This window comes from Lissotriton helveticus, chromosome 9 (assembly GCF_964261635.1).
Source record: "Lissotriton helveticus chromosome 9, aLisHel1.1, whole genome shotgun sequence".
In the NCBI taxonomy this organism is placed as follows: Eukaryota; Metazoa; Chordata; class Amphibia; order Caudata; family Salamandridae; genus Lissotriton; species Lissotriton helveticus.
In genome coordinates, this window is record NC_136070.1 from 286,056,693 (window position 1) to 286,079,893 (window position 23,201).

At 43.1% G+C, this 23,201-nt stretch overlaps 1 protein-coding gene across 1 annotated transcript in view; it reads right to left on the reverse strand.

Annotated features, from left to right (window-relative positions):
* The window catches only part of STON2 (stonin 2), a 382,439-nt gene that overhangs the window by 337,563 nt on the left and 21,675 nt on the right, over positions 1-23,201 (reverse strand). The window contains exon 2 of the mRNA XM_078659997.1: positions 6,488-6,754. Within this exon, the coding sequence (XP_078516123.1) occupies positions 6,488-6,754 (267 nt within the window). The remainder of the gene's footprint in view (positions 1-6,487; positions 6,755-23,201) is intronic.

A 23,201-nucleotide genomic window follows, 5' to 3' on the forward strand; every position in this document is an offset into this window, starting at 1 on the left:
CAGAGTATTGCTCCCACGACGGTAGAACGCCAGGCAAAAGGTCCCCTAAAGTTGTTCAAAACAGGGGCCTCCAAAATTTATCTTACCAGGGGCCCAAAAAATCCTAAAAAAAATTCCGGAACTTAAAGAGAACAACATTAAGAATAATATGATTTGGGTGGATCAGCAGAGCCTGATTGACAAAGGAGAATATAAGGATATGAGAAAAACATGGAAAGAGGTGAAAACGGCGTGTGTATGTGGGTATGTTCGCACGTAAGTGTGGAAGAACCAGAAGGGGAAAGATCAATGGAAATAAGGACATTAACAGAGTAGACAATCTGAGAATGTTAAGGTTAAAGAATGGAAAAGGGTATGTAAGTATACGAGACAGAGCGATAAACTAGATTGGGCAGTGATACACTGGCGGGGGCAGAAACTGGTAAGGAACAAAAGTACAGAAGAGTAAAGAAAAGACGGGGAGAGTAGTGGAGATGGGTGATGATCTCTTGAGTGGGGAGCTACTCCACCCTTAATCCTCCAAGAGCATCCTTTATTGTGGAAAGCGATGAAGAGCTACTTCATTCACTTGTTGCTGTGGAGATTCACCACGTGTCCTGTACAAGAGAAACCATTCTCAGACTTTGCCCTTCACAAGGAGCCACACAAAAAAACGGCTACATACTTCTGGCAAGGTGTCTGCAAGGAAAATGGGTTCCATCCTAACAGCCATTTGGCCACAGCTAAAGCACACCACCAGCCTCAATACCACGGTGCCTATTACACACTTGATAGCTGGCTTAACGCTGCCCTGTAAATCAGGCCCCCCCTTTCACGCTACACTTAGCGTGAAAGGAGTGGGCAATGGGTGTTGCGGTGGGCGTTCCACTGCAGCACCCATTGATTTTGACGCTGCCTTATATTTACAAGGGCAGCGTAAATATGGGGCAGCGCCAAAATTAAGACCAGGGAAAACCTTGTCTTAAGCAGGCACATTTCTCCTCATTTTTGCTGTTTCTATGTGTGGTACATTGTGCAGCACACATAGAAACAGCAAAAGGCCATTGATTGTGTATGTGCAGGAAGGTCCTGCACATAAACAATCAAAACAAAAAATGACGTTTTGCAACTTCTATGTGTGCTGCATTAAACAGCACACATAGAAGTTTCAAAATGCCATTTCAGATTGTTTATGTGAAGGCAGGGACACCTTCCTGCACATAAACAATCTTCCCATACAATGCAATTACCCTTGCACTATGTTGCAAGGGTGCCTGCGTTGGCGCTATGCAGCTAAAATTAGCGCCAGCGCATGGAGAAACTCAGGGCAGCACTGAATCTTTGTAAATACCGTGCAGCCCTGCGTTTTGGAAGTGGCGGGGTGCAGCATTAAGCCAAGGTGGATAAGGCTCAGCTCTGCCACTTCCTGGTAAATATGCCCCTATGTTTCTAGAGCACTATCCTTACTAAGCCGTCTCAAGGCCCAACAGTGGTCACTCACTCTGGCAGGACATCCTCTGGCACCAGAATACCACAATTACACGGTGATCCTGCGCCACTAATTTCACAATTAAAAAACAGAACATTACAAATTTGCCCTAAAAGGCCATACATATGTTACTGCATACACCGTACAAATGCGTGGGCATCCTCTTATCAAATAGTTAACATATAGGGGCATATGTAAGAAGCCATTTGCGATTTGTAAACGCCGGAATGCGCAGAATTCCGGCGTTTGCGAATCGCAAACTGCGTTTTGGTATGTATGGGCCACACAGCAAAATAAGGAATCGCAAAAATTGCGATTCCTTATTTTGCTCAAGCATTTAAGGAATCGCAATTTTGCGATTCCTTAAGTGCTAAGTAGGGGTGCCTTGCAAATTGCGATTTTGGCTTAAGGAATCGCAAAATACTACCTACTCCAAGTAGATGGTATTTTGCGATATCCTGTCAAAATGCATTTTTTTTAAAAATTCAAAGTGCCATGTGGCGCACAGACATGCCCTTAGGGCATGTATGTGCGCAACATGTACATTCCAGGGGTGCAACAGGTGTCCTTTGGACACCCTGGCACCATAGGAATGAATGGGACACTCATTCCTTAATTGCGATTCGCAATTTGCTAATCGCTATTAAGGAATTTTAGAGATTCGCAAAATAATTGCGATTTATTACATACATTCCATTATGCAATTCTCAAATAGCGATTCCTTAAAAATCGCTATTTGAGAATCGCAAAATGAAAATTACCTACATATGCCCCTTAATCAATTAAACTAAAACTGCAACCGTGATACCATTATGCTAGATTCAAACTAAAGAAATACAACAGTTGTATAACACAAAAATAAAGTGTATATGTGTGAGTGTGAGTGAAAGAAAAAGTGAGTGAGAATAAATGAAAGTGAGTGATAGTCTGCGTAACTGTGAGTGAGAATGAGAGTGAGTCAGAGTGAATGAGAGTGAAACTGAGAGTTGCAAGGAGAGTAAGTGCACGTGAGCATGTATGAGTGAGAGTGTGTTAGTGTTGTGAGCCTGTCGATGGCCCTAGTGTACTGAGGTAATTATTGTCATATGGGGTACTCATGGCAGAATGTTGGAACTACTATATTTAGGGTAATTCAAGGCATATGGGGGCACATGTGGCAGAATACCAGCATGCTAGATGTCATTCTTGGCTTCACCATGACAAAATGCTGGAACTGACACACTTGAGGTGAATCTTGGAACATGGGGGTTGGGTGCGGAGGAGGCAGGGGGCAACCATGACAACATGCTGGTGTTAACATACTAGAGATCATTTGTGACATGCCTTACAAGAAGTGAGCCCATCGCTTCAGTCACTTGCTGGATTTCAGGGCAAGTATTATGCTCCACCACATTCAAACATCACCTGTTGCTGCTGGCATAGAACAGATGGGTTCACCAGTCTGAGTGCATTGGTATGTTACTGAATGGACATGAGAGCCAGGGGCTGAAAGCAGATGTAGCGGATTTCAGTCACATGTCAGGCTATACACAACACCTGGCTGTGTATGCCCCTGCCTGCTATCGATACTATCTTGATGGACAGCTTTAAGACTTTATTAAGTCACAGGCCAGCCGTGGCTCGATGTGACTGATTCTGCCCCAGTCTCTCAGAGGCACCAGTCCTTTGTCACTTTTTCCTAGAAACTAGTATGCTTCTATGTATGTACATGTCTACATGGCAGCCCAAAGGCTACATCATCACGAAGTTATCTCAAACCCCTGGAAGAAAGATCAACAAAGCAATTGAATAGAGTATTGGGACCCGACACTTGTGTGAGGTAGCATACCTCAATATGTACGGATGACATATGTACTGATTTGGGCAGGTATTTGCATGGTTTCTAAGCAGTTACCACACGTCTCTCTTCCTATAGTTAGTATATAGTTCCTTGGAGTTGTGCTTTTTCTTTACTGTGCAGCAGCAGTGAGATAGGTAACATTAGCTAAGGAGATGTTGTGTCAACACGTCCAAGGGATTATGAGTGAGGCTTATTGCTCTCTAATTATGCCTGTCTTTTACTATCCAATTTGGACTTTTGAGAAAGGGCAGTCTGCTGCCTTGCATTAGGGCCCATGGCACACCTGCTTTCTGCCACTGGCATAGTTGGATTCCTTAATTTCTTCCCCGCTCATTCACGTGTGTCAGCCTTCATTGATTATATAAACCATATATGTGTGGAACAAAGGGATTGACTATCCCAAACTGGGTCCTCTCAGGGGCGGCTCTAGGCTCATGGTGGCCCTGGGCAGGGAGCATAGGTAGGGGGCCCCGAAGGAAAGCAGGCGTGGAGGCCAGTGAAGATGGGGGGCGGGGGGTCAGGGTGTTTGGAAGTGGAACAGAGCCGGAGGCCGCCAAATCCCTGCCAGGGGCGGCCACGCAAATATGTACCTACCCTCAGAGGATTATTATATTAAGGATATATAGTGGCGAGGCAGCCCCTGGGGTTTGGCGGCCCTGTGCAGGTGCACAGCTTGAACATGCCTAAGGCTGCCCCATGTCCTCTAGTGAGGACCAGAGGAAGAAGTGATTGGGGTAGGAGACAGACGTAGGTATCACTGCTTCTAATTCCTTCCCCTTCGTCCCCTCCCTCTGAAACTCTTGGATTCTTTTGGAAATGGAAGGGGAGATAGAGAGAGAAATGTTAGCAGTCTAAGGGTCCCTTCTGACAGTATTTGTAACATTCCCTCACATCACAGCAAGAATTGTGAGGACATGAACCCAACATGAAATTTCTGGGGCAGCCCTAGCCAATTTGCTTAATGGTGTCATACCTTACAATTGAGTTTGTGGTTGTGTTGGGAGGAAACAGGCGGTATTTCTGATTTGTTTCTCTCCTTCAGATATATACATTGGGCGGGGCCAGATGACTACCGCCCGCCTTTATCCGCTTGTTTTATTATGATAGAAGGGTCGTCTTTCAGGGATCTTATTGCCGCACGTTGTTGTTGGCTCAAATTTTGGTGGGTATAGCTTTTACTCTTCTCTAACTTGCTGATAGAGGATAGCAGAACCTGCTCAAACGCTACAACTTGTTTTGGAATGTTATTATATGGTACAAACCCGGACTTGTTTCTTAGGCCCATCGGCTCAGTATTTTCAATTGCTGGTGTATTAGAAACAAAGGCTTTAAGCCTAAGCTTCCGACAGAACTCCACAGCTTCCATTTTGAGCTTAGTGTAATCTGTTTTCAAACTAGGAACGAATTTGAGACCTAAATTTAAAACTGCCTCCTCATCAGCAGATAGTTGCCTAGATGACAAATTGACAATCGTGCTTGGACCGCCTATGATTTGTCCTGGCTGCTCCGTGTTCTCATCTCCCATGGTACCTTGTATCTGGGTTAGGATTGTTTGCCATGTTCTAAAAAATACACACCTTTCTTTTTATTTCTGTTACCTTGTTTGCATTTTTCTACCATGATACCGCGGACCACGAGAGGCTGTGCCATTCTTACACATTTTTACCTGTTTTCATCAGGTACCCACAATAAAATGAATCCCTCGGTGTCTTAGAACATTTAGGAACACAACGCCTCCTCCTCAGATAAAAAGCCTGGTATGTATTAATGGTCAATACACATTGGAGAGACCAGTATAGGCAATCAATAGTTCAAGTCAAGTAATTAGCTTTTTCTTTTGCATCCTACAGATACAAAGAATTAAAGCCCTGATGAGAGACCAGGGACAGGAGTCCTGGCCTCGAACCGTGTCGGCATTATTGTTTGGTGGAATATAATTCGATCAGAAATGACAACTAGGACTTATTACTCCAGGGATTATTGTTTTTGTCATTAATTTGGCAAAATTCCCCACACATTAGATTTTTCATTCATTGATGTTTATATATGTATTTGTGTCATTGGTATAATGTGTCTGTTTTTTGTATAATGTTTGGTGTTGGTTTATTTGTATAAAAAAATTATTTGTGGTATTTTTGTACAAAAAGTGTAAAATATTTAATGTACAGTGTGTTCTTCCTGCTGTTTAAATCAAAAATTGTTGATAAAATATAAAGTAACTGGCAACAAATTAATTTGCCCGGTTTGGATTGAATAAATATTTTTCCATTCCTTGAAGGTTATTCGAAGTAAGTGTGGTTGAGGCATCTTTTGTGTTTGATTGTCTTTATATTCCCAGGCATATTTTGCCAGGAAATGTTGAAAGGTCTTGTAAAAAGGCCCTATTGCGGTAAAAACTGCCAGAATAGGTACTGAAGCACCAACTCCTGAGATTATTCACAATTTGAGTCAAAAATGTGCCATTGCCCAGTAATCCTTCCTCCAGGAAATACAGATCCCTACGATATTGGTAATTCCAGGTGCAGGATTACTGATCTGGTTCCTCCGCACACCTCTAATAATGAGGGCATAGGTAACTACTATGACATATTATTTAACAGTCCGAATGATCATATGGGAAACCCTTGATAGCAATGTGGGACCATAACACGGGTTAACAGTTGTGCATCAGCTACAACAAACTGATTGGTCCCTTAAACTCAATGGTGCCCATACTGACCACTGAAGTATGAAAGGCTTTTTTAATTGTACCAGGAATCGAGGTAGTTATGTGCTGATTAGACACCGGGCTCTGTTAAAGGGGGGATCCAGTGTAGAGAAGAAATAATTCTCTTTATCCAGTCTGCATCTCTACAAACACCTATAACAGGCATTCAAGAAGACTGCTTTGCTTGATGATGTCAGCTTGAGTTTTGAGATATATTGTGGCATCATTCAGTGGATTGCCCCTTTAAAGATTCTGACCCCACTGGCCTATGTGATGGGACGGATGCAAAACATTGGATTATTGCAGCCCCTAGTCCATAGTGAACTTTTTGGGAGCTAATGGCTGGAAGATCTTACTTTGGTTGGGCTGGGTGGGGAAAAGAGCTGTACGGACGAAATAGAAAGTTGCTAGCACTCCGAGTGTAGAATTTCCACTTCCCCACAAACAATGAGTTACACAAATGGCTTCTCACCAGTTTGGCCTTTGCTTTGAGATGGGCTGCTCCATGGTGCCTCTTCAAACTGCACCCAAGTGCTCATGGTGGAAGGAAGGTCTGATTTCAGGGAGTCCATAATAGGAGGGGTTCCTGAAGAGCCAACTTGAGCTTGGTCCATGGAACTGCCAAGATCCATATAGGCGGAGTTCTCCAAGGATCCCTCATCTTGAGCTGGGTTATTTTCAGAAGAGCTCACGGAGGATGAAAAAGATCTCTCAAGGGCTTTCTCGCCAATGCCTGGAGCTGTGAATGAATAAAGACATTCAGAAGATCACTGTGTGAAGCAATCAGATACAGACAAGCACCTAAATGATTATCAATTAGGAAGGCACAATAAATGCACAATGGTGATAGGAACACTGAAAAGGACATACATCACAGGCTGATTTAGGACCCAATCAAAATTGTATTTATTATTTATAATTTTTAGAGGCATTAGGGTTCTTCACAATTCATTACATAGAGAACAAAGGAGCGCGATTTCAATTAATTGTCAAGTCAGTAGGGCTTAAGCTCTTAGGAGCAAATACAATGTAGAGGTAAATACAAGATGGACAACCATAGATTTGGAAATGGACTGGGAAGAGGGAGCTTGTATGTCTTCTAGGAGTATCTTTTTTGAGCAATACTCCTTCGAAAAAGTGAAAATGCTTGTGTTTCCAGAATGAGTAAACTCAGAGGAAGTCCTTCTTACAGTGGAGGATACACTCTGGATCTTGTTTCCAATCTTGTGTTACTTTTCACAATGTATACTTTTGGGCCAATTCATGCCTCTGTTCTCAGAGCCCCTACGCAGACCACGGTGAATGAAGTCACACTGACTGTGAACGATGCCTTTATATGTTCAAAAGAATGCTTTAAGTAACCTGGAAACATTGGGCTACCAGACTTACCTCTTTGGAGCATTAAAAATTACAGTAAATTCTTGGGATGTGTGTCCGTAATACAACACACATCCTGTTAATTTCTAAAATGAACTCCTTTGAACTCTAATTCCTCCAGCAGCCTTTTCCTGCTGGTGCAGTTTTTAAATAATCACCAGCTGCCAATAACTAGTAAAATAAACCCCCTAGCTGGACTTATCTGTCCTAAGGTACCATCTGGACCCCCTCTTCTCCAACATGGTGATCAAGCGGCTTCTCTTCTCCAATCACTGTCCCTATGTTACCGTGGGTATTTCCCCAAACTCCCAAGACGAACAACTGACCAGATTGGACTGAGGGACTTAGGAAGGCAGTCTCAGAAACCGCTGTCCTCATGTTTCCACTGGTTTTCACCTATTAGGTATACCTTTTTAGAGCCTCATTAAAGAAAACTGCAGGAGCATTGTGGCGATGTGAAATGTATAGTCCATGGAAACAATACAAAGCAAAATGCCATTTGATATTTGTTTTTGCCTTGGCCAGCTCCTTAGTTCACTACTATAGCCTTAGAGCCCACCGAAGCGGCTTCTGCCGGCCATTAAAGGCCAGCTCCCTTTAACAAGAGAGCAGGCCTTTAATGGCCAGTAGAGCCCGCTAAGAAGGCGAAACAACTATTACATCGCAGTTATTACAATGCACTACTTAACAATGCAGCTTTAACAATGTATTTTACATCGCATGCCATTACAACGCATTTCACTACAACGCATGCCATTACACCGGATACCATTACATCGCATGCCATAACAACGCATTATAAGGTAAGTAATGGGGAATTTTTTGTCTAAGGGTGGGAATGGGTTTTGGGGTACATAGGATAGTATTTTACCCCTACACTATTCAACACTTACACTACTGTTGCACTCACTGGAGTGGGAATAGTAATTTTGACCCCTACACTATCCAACACTTAGCCCACTGTTGCCCCAAAAGTATTATGCATTGTAATGCTATGCGTTGTAATGGTATGCATTGTAATGGCGTGCGTTGTAATAGTAGTTTCTAAAAATGCGTTGTAATGGCATGCGTTGTAAAATATGCATTGTAATGAGAGTTGCGGTGTAAAAAACGCGTTTTAAAGGCATGCATTGTAATTGTTTGCGTTGTAACATAATATATTCGCTAACGAGGACTAAGGCTATTAGAACATTCCTCCCCTAGAGGGCAGACTGTTCTAATTTGTAAAACAAAGGCCTCACGTAGCCCAAGGGGATTGGAATACCCTTGAGATCCGTGAGACCTTTTGTTCACAGCAAAAGCTGTGGACAGATATTGGAATGTTGGAGATCCGGGCTTCTACAAGCCATTAGAAGCCTGGAGCACTTCATTGTTTTTAATGGAGCTCCCAACATTCCAATGTTTTAATTTTTATTAGCTCCCTCTCACTGTATTCCATCCTACTCCTACTTCCAATTCTTCAGTGCCTCTTCTGACCACTCTGATTCCTATGGCAAGTCAATCAATATTTCCTGCTGGAGGTGCCCTCTCAAGGCCAAGACAGCAATGAAAGAAAGAAGAAATGGGTGTTAACCATCCATGTAAATGGAAATTGAATCTGTTGAAATTTGAAACAGTTTGGCTTTACTACATCAATAACTTTTAAATAAGCAACACAGAATTTTGGAAGTAATGTCACGTATGTAAAAAACTTGCATAATGAAAATGAATAACTAATTAAGTAAAAATTGTATTTATATGTTCAAGAAGAAATGTTTAATTGTTCTTTAATTTACAAAGTGCTATTATGTTTTTCTTTTTTTGGGCTCTCAACCAATATGTAATATTTAGTGTTACAGTGGTTCATGAAATGTCATGAGTGATGTTATATGTGAGGTCATAAGCTGTGCATTTTGGGGTTATAGTTAACTCTGTAAACCATAAACTTGTGAATTCCGGACTTTTTTTTAGGTTTCTAAATGCTAAAGTTTTATATATATATATATATATATTTTTTGAAACAAAGGAGGCGGCACAATCAGGAATCGATTTAAAGCCTTATTTATTACAAGACTTCACCCCACCAACGCGTTTCGGCCTCACTCGGCCTTGCTCACGGTTGGTTAGTCCCTCTACAGTGTTTGTATTTATACTAGCCCATTTGTAGCCATTTATGAGGCATTATGGGAGATGTAGTTTCAGTGCATTTTAGTGATTAAATTAAAAAAAAGAAAGACTTTGCATGCTTTTAAATTATAGCACTTTGGTAACAGTCAGTGTTCATGATAGTGGGTTTAGTACCCATTGTCTTATCTTGATGTTTATTCTTTATCCGTTGTTGTTCAGGGTATAGTACCCATTTTTATTCTGAGATTCTTATTCAAGGTGAACATGCAGATCCTCTCCAAAGTTCATCCCCTTCGGGTATTTGGTTCGGAGTCTGATTATCATACGCGACTCCATCTGTCGCAGTCTTCTAACCACATCACCTCCTCTTTCCATTTTGTCCAGTACTTTTGCTCCAAAGAAATGCATTTGCCTCCAGTCGCCGTTCTGGCATGTACTCATGTGCTTCGCAGTGGCATATTGCATGTTGGAATTTTTTACTGCTCGAATATGTTCTAAAATTCTTTTCTTCAACATGCAAGTTGTGCACCCCACATATTTCATTCCACATTTACATTCGATTATGTAAATAACATTTTTTGAGGTGCATGAGATTTGTTGATCTATTCTCATTAACTTGCCATCTGGTTCCTCAATTACTTTCATGCTTTTTCCAATTTTGCAGGCTTTGCAAGTGTTGCAGGGTTGGAATCCTTTTCGCTGCGTTTCTAGCCAATTCTGTTTTGGCTTTTCTTGGAAGTGACTTTTGACCAATAGGTCTTTCAGTGAAGTGTTTTTTTTGTATGTTATTTGTGGTGAGTTGCCAATGGTACTGCCAATATCAGGATCATTTTTCAAAAGATGCCAGTATTTTTTCATTATTCGGGCAATGTTGGAACTTTCTTTACTGTAGGTCATTATTAATCTTGGAGGTGTGTGGGTTTCACTTTTTTTAGGTTGTTCCATCAATGTTTGGGTGCGTGTTTTTTGGTCGATTTTTCTTTTACATTTGGTCAACACTCTTTCTTCATAGCCCCTCGCTCTGAATCTGTATTTACTTTCTTCAATGATTTTCTCAGCATCTTCAGCTACCGAGCAATTCCTCTTTAGTCTTGTGAATTCGCCATACGGTATACTACGCAGGAGTGGTGTGGGATGGAAACTTGTCCCATGAAGTACACTATTTGTGGCTGTCTTTTTTCGAAACAGAGTTGATTCCAACTTTTCATTGAGCACATATATTTTGGTGTCCAAGAAATCTATCTCCTTAGTGCTGGTATTGCATGTGAATTGTAATCCGACATTGTTGTTGTTAAGTTTATTGAAGTATATCTGAAATTGCTCATTCGTGCCGTGCCAAATAATGAACAGGTCGTCGATGTACCGAACCCATAACATTATCCGTTCCAGATCTTGTTGATTTTCTTCATTCCATGCTATGGTTTTCTCCCACCACCCCATAGTGATGTTGGCGTAGTTCGGTGATAGAGAAATGCCCATGGCGGTGCCGCAGATTTGTTTGAATAGTTGCTTGTTGAAGAAAAAAACATTATTCTTCAAACATAGATCAATCATTGACATTAACATTTTCGAATGGTCTAGGTATGTGATATTCCGTTGTTTGAAATAGTATTCACAGGCTTGCATTCCGATGTCATGGCGGATTGAGGTGTAGAGTGAAACTACATCAATGGTTACTAGCAAAAATTCGGGGTTCCAGGTCACATTCATTAGAATTCTCAAAAAATCACCGGTGTCTTTTATATACGATGGAAGATTCTGGGCAATGGGGGCCAAAAATTTGTCAGCGTAATTGGAAATGTTTTCGTATAGTGATCCACATGAAGAAACAATGGGCCTCCCTGGTGGCTGATTTAAGGTCTTATGAATTTTCGGGAGAAAATATATGCACGGTATTATTGGGTAATCAATGGTTAAATACTTTTGTTCTTCTTCATCTATTAAACCATTTTTGTGCCATGTTTCCAAATGTTCATGTAGCTCTTTTTTCATCTTTTCATACGGGTTTGTTTCCAGTTTTTGATAGTTGTTTACCTGGTTTAATTGTCTCATTGCCTCTTCTATATAATCAGTTGTTTTCATCAGGACAATGTTACCCCCCTTGTCCGCTGGTTTTATGGTGATTTTATCATTGTTCATTAATGTTTTGATTGCTGCACGCTCACTTTTCGAGAGATTTTCCCGTGTCTTGTTCTTGACTTTAGAGAGATTGTCCAGTTCTTTTATTATTGCCTCCGAGAATAGGTCTATTTTGTTCCCAGGTGACAGTATCGGATAGTACCTTGATTTTCTCTTTAATCCTGTTGCTGGTCTGACGTCTGTAGGGATATTGAGCTCCTCTAACAGTTCGGCATCCGATATAGAGGCACCCTCTAAGTCAAATAATGATTCAAAACTGTTTTTCATATCTGGGATATCTGCAATGGTATTGAAAGGAACTTCCTCTATGTTAACATCCACAGTATTGATGGGCTCTGTTTGTTTGTTGGCGTGCACTTTTGCTAATTTTAACTTTCTCACATATCTGTAGAAATCTATCCGAGTTTCCGTGTAATCAAAATGTGCTTCGGGACAGAATGATAATCCCTTATTTAAGACACGCTTTTCAGTCTCTGTCAGTTGGTGGTCCGAAAGATTTACTATTAAGTTGGCCTCGGATTGCGATTGCGCAGTGGGTACTGGCGCTTTTCTTCGTTTTGCCCTACGGGTTTTTCTGGCGCTGATGTGGGGGTTGTTTGATTTTGTTGCCCCCTTCCTCTTCCTCTGTATCTTTGGTTGGGGTATGGTCGTCTCCCCCTTCCTCTTGCTCTTCCTCCGCCTCTCGCAATACTTTTTTCCAGATTGACCAATTCGACCTCCTCTAAAACTGACCAGTTTTTTGACTGGTAGGTGCTTCGTGTTGACCCATCATCACTAATGCTGGATTCACTCGCACTTGATACTAATTTTTGTATTGGATAGTTCTTTTTCAAATTGTCATATTTTCTAGCAAAAGTCAGTATTCTGCCATGAATATAATCCTGTTCATCCCTTTGGAATTTCCGCTCTTTACGTTCTTCGATTTCATTTTCATAAGAGTCCAATCTAGTTTCCATTTCCTTGCGGAGTTTGGCAACTTCATCTTGATTGGTTTCATTTGTAATGTTATCTTCCAGCTCTTTGATCTTTAGTTTGATCTCATCCACCTCAATGCGTGCATGCTTTACAAGAATGCGCATCATGTTCAGAGAGCATTGGGTATTATTATCTATCCATTCTTCAATTAGTTCTTTCTTTACCTCTGTGTGAGTTGGCATTGTGAATATCCTGAGCCCTCGAGGGATGCGTTTCACTTCTAAGTATTTTTCTAAAGCGATTGCCTCCCAACTTTTATTGATCTCTTTCTTGTATAATTTTTCTAAAGCGTTAAGCTGCTGCTTTAGAGTGTTGACAGGTATTGAGGACGCTGTCGAGGTTACTGGAGTTTCATCTGGCTTGCCCCCAGCTTTAAACATCGTGGTTACTTTTGAAGCTCTTTTTGCTATACGAGCCTCCATTGTTGTAGTTAAATGATGTGCTTCATGCAATTGTACCTTAAAGGGTGAAACAATGTTTTCCTGATTGTGCCGCCTCCTTTGTTTCAAAAATTACCTGGGTCAGGATCCGACCCCTTGGCAGAGCACACACTGTAGAGCGCGCCCACATGGCTATTGGATCTCTTTGGATGTTGATAGATATATATATATATATATATATATATATATATATATATATATATATATATATATACTGTTGGTGAACAAGCCGGTGTTGCCGGTGAAACGCGTTCAAACAGTTGCGGCTGACAATAAACAACTTTGATGCACGGAGACACGGCGTCTGCATTTCTTTCGAAAAGCAGTTTATATTTTCGGACTGTGCCTGGCGGTCCGTGCGTGGACGCACCGTCTGATTTGGAGATAGGAGGAATAACCTGGCATTTTGGAGCTGTATATATTTATATATATATATATATATATATATATATATATATTACCTACTGGCGGTCGCCAGTAGGTATATATAGTTAGGATTTTTTCTCTATGGGTTTTTTGAAAATTCTATGTCTAATAACTTTGGCGTTTGTGGACGGAATTGGCTGAAATTTTCAGGAAAATGGCACATTTTGTTTCTGAGCAGCCCTTGAAAATTTGGGGGGGGTTCGTCCAGTGGGGGCCGAGAAAAAAGGGGGGTCCCAAAACGTGTTTTTAACATTGAGTTTTCCATAGGGCGGTTGGCCTCACTTTTAGCCCGAACGGCTGAATGGATTTGCACGAAACTTGGCAAAATTGTAGGGACTGGTAGCCCGATGTGCCTTTTGTAGGTCTCAATATATGTGCTCCAGTGGATTTTGAGAAATTAACGTTTAAAAAAAGATATATATCTGTAACAGCGGACCGGGCAGCGCACTGGTTCGCGGACTTTTCGTGCAACGGAGCTTTGTGAAGCGAAGCTGATTGGTTCTCCGGCGTCTGTCAACATTCCAAACAGTCCGTAGCGGCCGCCATCTTGTCTCTCGGTAGGATCGAGAGACAAGAGGAGGTCAAAACAAAGGGGGAAATAACTATAAGGGGGCATAGTAGATCCTCGCTGACCCCCTAGGTTTGATGTGGAGGTTTTAAATAAGCATGGGCGGATTTTGCGGATTGGCAATCCGCGAACTTGCGTATTTACGGATTCGCAATCCGCGAAGATCCGCGAACTCTAGCGGATTTGCGGATTTTTCCGTTTTTTGTGTTGGCGCGTGTTCGCGCCGATTTTGGGACAAGTTCGCAATTGCGAACTTACTTTTCGGCTTGCAACGGCCGCGACTATGTTGTTTCTACGTCTGGTTTATCATCACAGGTTCACAGCACCCTCTGTTTCACCACTGCCACCCTCTGGGACACCCATGCCACCCTCTAGTACATCCTCACAGGCACCTATTAGGTTTATTTATTACTGTAGATTATGGTGGTTGAAAAAAGCTAGCACACCTGCCCTTCTTAAACTGCCATCAATTAATTTGTGTTTCATTAATGTGTCAGTAATTTTGAAAGTTCCAGTCTGGCTGGCACCTGCTTCCTTCCTTATCTGTAATTTGCTTTTTGTTGCAGTGAAATTTTTTTTTTACAGGACCTTTATGGTGCTATTCTATGAGCCTGCTGTTTGGGTCATAGCAGGGTCATAGAATTGTTGCAAACTCTGGAGGGGCCCATCAGGAAGCACTACCTTGAATGTTACTAATGTTAAGTTTGAACTTTTGCACCTGCTCATTGCTTTCATTTTAGCTAAAATCGTTTTTTTTGCAATTTCGCGCGTTATTTGGGGCGCGAATCCGTGCGAGATCGATTTCGGAAGCCGCGAATACGTGCGAATACAAAATTGTTTTTGTTGCGACGTGTATGTTCGCGTGATCTTGCGCGTGTTCGCGAGGCGCTTCTAGCTATTCGTTTGCCAAGTTACCCTATCGGTCGTACACGGGCGCGGCCATCTTGTTGGCGTGACGTAATTCCGTTTCCGCCCGCTATGTGTAATCTCGCAAAGTGTGCTGCTCGCGAGTACAATTTCGCGCGTACTCGCAAGGAAAATCTCGCGCGAACTTACCCACGCGGTCGTGAACGGGCGCGGCCATCTTGTTTCTCATTCATTGCTATGGTTCTGGGCATGCTTTCTGTATCCTCTCTCAATCTCTGCCATCCTTTGCTTGTTTGAAGTTTTTTTGATCTAATTTTACTTATTATCTAACCCTCTATTTTTCTAGCTCTATATTTTTGTGTTTTCTGCAGCTTTTATTTACTTTTAAACTACTTTTTTAAACTCTTTTCTTTTCTTCTTCACTATTCTATTTCTTCTTTATCATTTAAGTTTATTTCTGCCCAGACCATGGTAAAGGGAGCCGGGAAGCACCCTGAGAAGGGGAAGGGTCCCGCACCCCGTGCCCGGCTCCCGTGCGGGCGTTTAAGGGGGGAGCAAGTGGTCCCGAGGGAGATCTTCAGCGCGGAGGAAGTGGCGGCACTGATCTTCCATGTCCAGCGCCGCCTCCCCAAGACGATCCTGGGAGGCGGCAAGATCGCGACCGGCTATGGCATCCGGGAGCGCCGCCAGCGGTGGGAGAAGGTGTGCCGGGCCATGTACAAGATCTCTGGGGTCCGGCGCACATATAACCAGGCCACCCACCGCTGGACCGATGTCATGGACCGGGAGCGGGACTTGCTGGACGCGCTCGGCGTAGAGGTCCCCGGGCTTGGTGAGTAGTAGTAGTAGTACATTTACTACTCTGTTTTATCCTGCTCTGTTATTTGCAAATCTTTGTTCTTTACCAAGAGCAATAATGCTGCCGATTACATTGAGGTAAATTATATTTCAAAATCTTCTATGCATTTCATTTTCAGGTGCACTGCTCTCCTTCTCAGTAGCCTTGCTTGCTACTATGCTTCTTTGTTTTGTATGTTGTGTTCAGAAGCATTTCATTGGCCTGAGAAATTATGTATCAGTGTACTGTAAAGAAAAGAACTGCGTAATGCTAGACAGTAAGGGTCATATTTTCAATTACCGGCGCATCCCTGCAAAGTAGCAGGGATGCGGCAGTAATTGTGTGCCATGCCACCACCACCCATTGGCCCAAAACGTCACAGAAGCCTTACGCATCTGTGCCGTAAAGGCAGCGCATTGCTGGAGTTGCGTGCCAACGATGGCGCAGCTCCAGCAATGCTCTGGGGTACCCTATCTCCCCAATGCTGCATCAAGCCGTACGTCGGCTTCAAGCGCGCAGGGTTTGAGTCATGCATCATTGTCCTAAAAATGACTGATTGACATCTTGTAGATTTCCCTCAGCCACTTTTAGGATTCGTTCCTGCGCAGGTACGCCCTCCCTTGCGCCGGAACGCCCCCTGATGGCGCAGGGCTTTACAACGTGATGCATCGCCCATATGCCCATATGTGTTTTTTTTTTTAATATATACGCCGCACCAACACCATGGCGAGTCTTTTGTTCTGCCGCTGCGTCAGAAAAGGCACGCAACAATGGAGGAAAATCAGCCGCAACTTCCGCAAGGGACTTATAAATCAGCCCCAACAGACTGAAGTCCAGTGTCCTTCCTTTAGACAGTCACATGGCTATCAGAAGAAATAGTGGCGGTGGTGGCGGGTGGATTGATAGTTTGAGTATTCACTGATCTGCAAGCAGGATGGACTTTGTCTGTCACGTGTTGCGCACTACTGCCTGCAGTGCCAGGCCTAGGCAAACCTCTTTAGTAGTCTGTTTATTGAGTTACATAGGAACTTTCTAAGTCAACGTTCCGCAAATCAGGCAATACGAATAACGTAGTATACCACATGAGATAGATCCCGTGGAATAGTTGTCTATCTATTTGCTATTTTTCCAAAATATGTTGTTATTGTTCTTTTGAAATGTTTGATTTGGTTGAAAAATCTCATCCATGTTTTATGGTTTTTCTTTCTTTCATGTTGTACATCAGCTCCCCCCAAGGGCAAGAGGACACAGGAGGAGGGTGCTGAGGATGCAGGCCAGGATCGGGCAGGCGAGGGCTCCTTTGCTGGCCCCAGTAAGTTTACATTTTACTAAACAGTACCTATTTTTTCCTAGCGTTCCTCATTCGATTTTTTCTAAATCGTCTTTGATCTTCTTGTAGACTGGATATAAATTCTTATCCTGCCTCGAATATGACTCCCTGTGGTATTACTAGACTATTCTTATTAGTCTGTCTGTGTAGCTAACTAAGATTGGACATTTGGCAATTCCATTGGACTCCCATTATATTCAGCAATACCTCTATGCACTGTCTCCTTACTGACTAGATAGTGTGGCAGAGTCATTCAGCTCCCGAAGTCACCGATTATAGATCCCCAATGATCTCTAGATTATCGTACGCAGGACAAGAGAGTAGTACGGAGTCACAGCACAGTCAAGAAGTGTCAGAGGCACTCATGCTTGCAAAAATTCCAAAACCTTTAGCTCATCCACTCTAGTCTAGAGGAACAAAAACCACAGAGTCTATTTAAGTGTAAAAGCTTTATTAAAAGTAAACACATTTATTAAAATCTACTTTGTCATAAAACTATTTAACTGTAAACGGAAAAGTGGTTAGTGCTGACGATTAATTGGACACATTTCTTGTGGTCGAGCCGAACTCTCACCTACTTTGAACTTGATCCTGGTCGTGTTCTTAGGACTCAGGAGTCAAGCTTCTGTCTGTTAGGAGAAAAAGTGGTGCGTGTTAAAAATCAAAAGCAAGCATTCATCAGTTGTGCATAAAAGTGCAGCAAGACAACAGCCTTCCCTGGAAAATGGGACATTTTTACTATGGAGTAGACAGTCACAAATTATTACATTGTATTCTGTTTTTTTAACATTTCTCCTAGACCAAATATTATATAGTAGTGAGTGGTGTATTCTAACTTTCTTAAATGTACTTTGTAGGTGTAACATCTGGTGACGGGGCCAGCGCGGAGGTGGCTGTGTTGGACTTGGACTCGGAGGCCTCTGGGGAGGATGCGGCGTTAGAAGAGCTGGTGGCCGTTCCTGTGGGGGATCAAACGGTGGTGGCGGAAACAGGTAAGCTATATATTCCTTACTTATTGAGATTGAAGACTGCATAGTGTGCTTTCTGCACGGGTGTATTACAATTACAAATCAACCAGGTAGTAGCCTCCTCGAAATGTACTTCGACTTAGCTGTGAAGTTTTTGGTGAGAAGAATCCCAATAAGTTCTTAGACGAACGTGATGGATGGGATGAACGAAAAGCGAAAGAAGGGTGTAAGTAAGTGGGACGCGAACTTGTATGATGGCTGGCAAAGAAGAACGATATGTGTTTGCTTGGACCCAGAGGTGGCTGGGAAGGAAAGAATATGGTATGGTGCATGGCTGGGTCAATGATGAAGCAAGGATGGGTGGAAGGACAGCAGCCTGGGTGGGTGAAACAGAAACTGTATGTGTGCGTATACTTTGAATGAATGGATGCCTGGAGCATGGTATTCTCTGACTCTTACATAGCAAATGTGTATCTAGAGAGAGTAGATGGTCGCCAGGTGAAGTAAGTGTTACCTTGAAGAGCATGTACCACCGCACCCGCACGTCCGTCCCAGTGCAGGGAAGGCAAGGAAAAGAAATTGTAAATGTGTCCAATACTACCATGAATAGTAGCAGTACTTTGTATTGCGTTTGCATTCACAGCATATATCTGGTTATTACGGTGGACACTCCGTACCTCTCTTAATAACTTTAGTTTACTTGTAGTACGTCATTCATGTGTGGGTGTATCACTGTGTTCACTCAATATTAAGCAAAGCACCTAAAGTCATCTCATCTGTCATTAAATACGTCCCATGTGAAGTGATAGATAATCAAATTAGTTAGCTTCTTCAGTTTCCTTTTCTAGTACTCATTTGCACTGTAGGGTGAAAGGTAAATTAATTAAGCAGTAGCCCTTGTAACAGAGTATTCTCAGTGCCACCCGTAATAGAAAAGTAATAGCTTCACCACCTGCATGTACTGGACCGGTACAGTAACGCAAGTCTGTCTCCATCATCATGGTGTGCAACTTTTTTTCTCGGGTCCAACTTCACTGTGCTGTGTCCATGTCATTCTGCCGGCTTGCATAAGATAACGTACCCATTTCCCTAAACAAGAGAGAAGAAGAAGAATAAGACTGGTGTACTGTCATAGTCGACTGTAATGGAAGTCCATAGTGGTCGTAGAATTAGTTCATTAAACTACCACTACTGTTAGAGCAAGGATGCAGAAGTGGGAGGTTACATAGATACTGTCCTCAATAGTTATGTACTGTGCTTTCAATTTGCTACTTGTACTCTGTGACCCAACTTTCGGCTCAATCACTTTGTGTTATTAATAAGGAGCATTGGTTACAGACTATGTCTTTCTTTCTTCATATAGTTGCTCCTTCCAAATCAACAACAAGGAGGGAGCAGGCTAGATTGGCCCGGCAACGGAGGCTGGAGGCCACAGTCGCCGAGTATCGGCGGCTGGTGGCCCTGGAGGAGGAGGAGGACACGCAGTCGAGCGGGGCAACATCTTCGACTGTGACCACTGCATCCTCCTCCGTGACTAAACCAGCGGGACCGAGCCGGGCTAAGAAAGCCGACCGCCACCGCCAAGCACCCGAAATACCAGCTGCCCCCCACAGGAGCTGCAAGGAACGCCAACGCCGCCTACGAGTCCGCATGTCCAACCTGGAGCAGGAGGTCCTGAGGTATAAGACCTTGGTTAAGGGCCTCCGCTCCGAGCTTGCCACCCTCCGCAAGGAGTATGATGCCCATGCCGCATCATGCACCAGCACCAGCACCCTCCAGTAGTGGAGTGTCCCTTGCCCTTTTTTTATAGACTTTTGGGGGGTGGGATTTGGGAGTTGGGATCGTTTTGGGACGTTTCAGAGACAATCGTTGGGGTTAGGGTGGGTGAGGGAGATTATTTTGTTAGGGATAAATAAATATATTTTTCAACTTTATCTGACCATACCTGTTTTTTACTGCTTTTCAGTCTGGTGGGTGGGGGGCGGGGGTGTAACAGTAACTTTGTTTTCCTGAACAGTCGTAGGACTTTAGTAGTACAACCGTCAATCTCTTGTCTACTCCGAAATAATACTCCATTATACTACCTCCCACCAAACGCTTATCTTACCTGTAATTTGTGTTAGAAAGTAGGGCTAGGCCCAGGGCTGGCTCCAGGTGAAATGGGGATTAACGTTGTCATTCCTGGGCGGGTGACATTTCCTCATTGCGGTGTTACTAGTGGTGTGACACAGTGGCAGTTGCATGCCTATGGAAAAAAAGAAAACGAAACCTTGTTTGTACTCCTTACTGTAGCAACGGTTACGGTACGATCGAGAAAATAGCAGGTGACAGTACACTAGAACAGTGCCATAATGTAGCCTAACAAATGGTAAAGTATTGCAAGTATAACTAGTACTTGCGTTGAATTTATTTGACATTGGCTACTACTACTAGAAGATATAGTACTGAAGCTGAGTAAGTCTAGAAGATATCCTCGTATTCCTTCACCAGCCTGTTGCTGCTATCACCTTATCCTCCCCAGCAAGTGTGTGGAATTATTGATGTCATTTTAGTCAGACATCAAGCAAAACAACATAGCCCGGGGGAAGAGGGTTAGGGTTTGTAAAATGGATGGGAATGGGGGTTTCTTTTTGGGTAGGTTTTGTTGAGAGAAGAAAAAAAAAGCAGAGCATGGACAAACAATAATTGAAGATACAGAGTTTACAGACAATCTTTGGTTACAAAGTAAAGGTAAGCACATGCAGTCACACTCATAGAATAAAAGACAACAATGGATACTGTATCTGTATTGCGTATGTTGTTGGAGTTGTCCTGTTGAAATTGGTAAGTAAGTTGCATGCAGCAAACAATTCCTCTTATTGGCGGCACTCCTCCATTCCAGCTGACGCTTCGTCCATCAATGTGGTGGTGACCACTGACAGAAGAGACACCCTGTCCACTGCCTGCCTGGCGGATGTTGACTGAAACCCGGCCTGTAATTATTGAACGGAAAACAGGAAGTGCTATTACAATACCACTGATAAATAAATAAAAGGTATGTACGCTGTGTGGTTCAAAAAGTGACACTTTGATTTCCCTAATAGACAGTACAATATTTTTGAAATTGCGTGCTCTGTCTGAGTCACCTTTTTAAGGATCAATAAGTATGGCCAAAATATTATAGCGGATCTTTCCCCTCAAGGTGGGTGTACTACTGTGTTTTAGAACAAAATTTGACCTTCCCAGCAATGCTCCCACCAAGACCCTTACTAAAGCCAGTCGCAAAAATGTAGAAGAACCCAATCATATCTCCAAAAACGATGCCTAGCAGAAAAATGGTTACAAAACGTACTTTGAAAGTAACAGTAGACCCAAATACAGACCGTGGATTGTATTCAAACCACTTGCCTGCAAGCAAAAGTATCCATAGCCAGCATCGCTCCAACAGTGCTCTACAACAACAGAACCGCGTTGCAATAGAACCCCCCTAAACACATGCAATCCTGCTGCTAGGGCTAACCCTAACGAACCCTAACTTACAAAAAGTGCAAAAACTGGTGTTTCCTTATGGATTTTGTCCAACAAACTTCTAGCCGGTATTAGACCTTCCCAGGAATGCCCCAGGCAAGACCCGCCAACCCACCCGCAAAAAAACACGCGACACAACACCACCAAACAGCGAAAAAGCTAAATCTCATACTTACAATGTCTCTCGGCCTTCGGTCCAAACGCGGCGCTGTGCAGCTAGGTCGTCATCATCATCAATCATCATAACTCCTGTTTTCCACCACGGATTTCCTGAAAAGCAAATGCAATCAAGATTAGACTGTCGCAGCAGTGCTTCGACAGAGACCCCGGCCGCAACCCACCCACGAACAGCAGGAAGCCCCCCAAAACGCTACATTGAGCAAGATGTCTGAAGAAATGGCAAAAAAAAGGCTGTTCCTTATGGATTTTGTCCAAAACACTTGTATCCGGTATTAGACCTTCCCAGGAATGCCCCAGGCAAGACCCGCCGGCGCCAACCCACCCGCAAAAAAACACCCGACAACACCCCCAAACAGCGAAAAAGCTAAATCTCATACTTACAATATCTCTCGGCCTTCGTTCCAAATGCCGCGCTGTTCAGCTAGGTCATCATCATCAATCATCATAACTCCTGTTTTCCACCACGGATTTCCTGAAAAGCAAATGCAATCAAGATTAGACTGTCGCAGCAGTGCTTCGACAGACACCAAAAATTACACACAAACCCCCGGAACCCCGCCAAAGAGCACCTCAAAGGCAAGCAAGTCAGCAAAAACGGCAAGAAATTTCCACCTCATATTTGGTCCAAAACACTTTTGTCCATTATTAGAGCTTCACAGCAATGGGCCCAAAACCGTCAACTCACCCGCAAAGAAGTACAACACCCCCACAAGTGCTGAGTCTTTCTTCATTGTGCGTAATCCAGCACTCTGCTTGGAGGGAAATCGCAGTCTGGAGGAGGAGGATAGAGGAGCATGTTCTTCAGAACTTGTGAACCTGAGGAATGTAGACTGCGGCACCTTCAAATCAATAAGCAAACAAGTGAAGACAGTTCTGATGATGGTCTTGTTTTTGGGATTAGGTGATTAAAGTTTGAATTAAATTAACTGTGCAAAACAAAGAAAGAGAGACACAAAGCACACAGGAATAAAAGTGAATAAGGACGAAAAAGAAAGTTCTTGATTGATTGTCTCATTTTCAGGGCTCGGTGTCAGGGAATAAGAACAAGATTTCGTCATCATACTCTGCGAATTCAGGCTGGATGAGGTCAGTGGCACCGAACAGAGAAAAAATCCCCTCATCTACGTTGCTGTCCTCATCGTCTTCATGTGGCGTGCTTTCTCGCACTTTGTAATCTGGTGGTATGAGGTGCTGATTCATCTTGATCATTGTCAGCCGCTCCACATTTTTGGGCGATAGGCGGCTCCATTTGGCAGTTACAATGCCACCAGCAGCACTGAAAACACGTTCAGAAGACACACTTGCGAGTGGGCAAGACAAATAGTTTATAGCCAGGTTGTAGAGCTGTGGCCACAATTGTTTTTTGCCATGCCAATACTGCAATGGCTCCTCATTAAGAAAGACCACTGTTGAGTCATTCAGATAGTCCTGCACCATCGACTCAAGGTCATCAACTGTTCCTCCA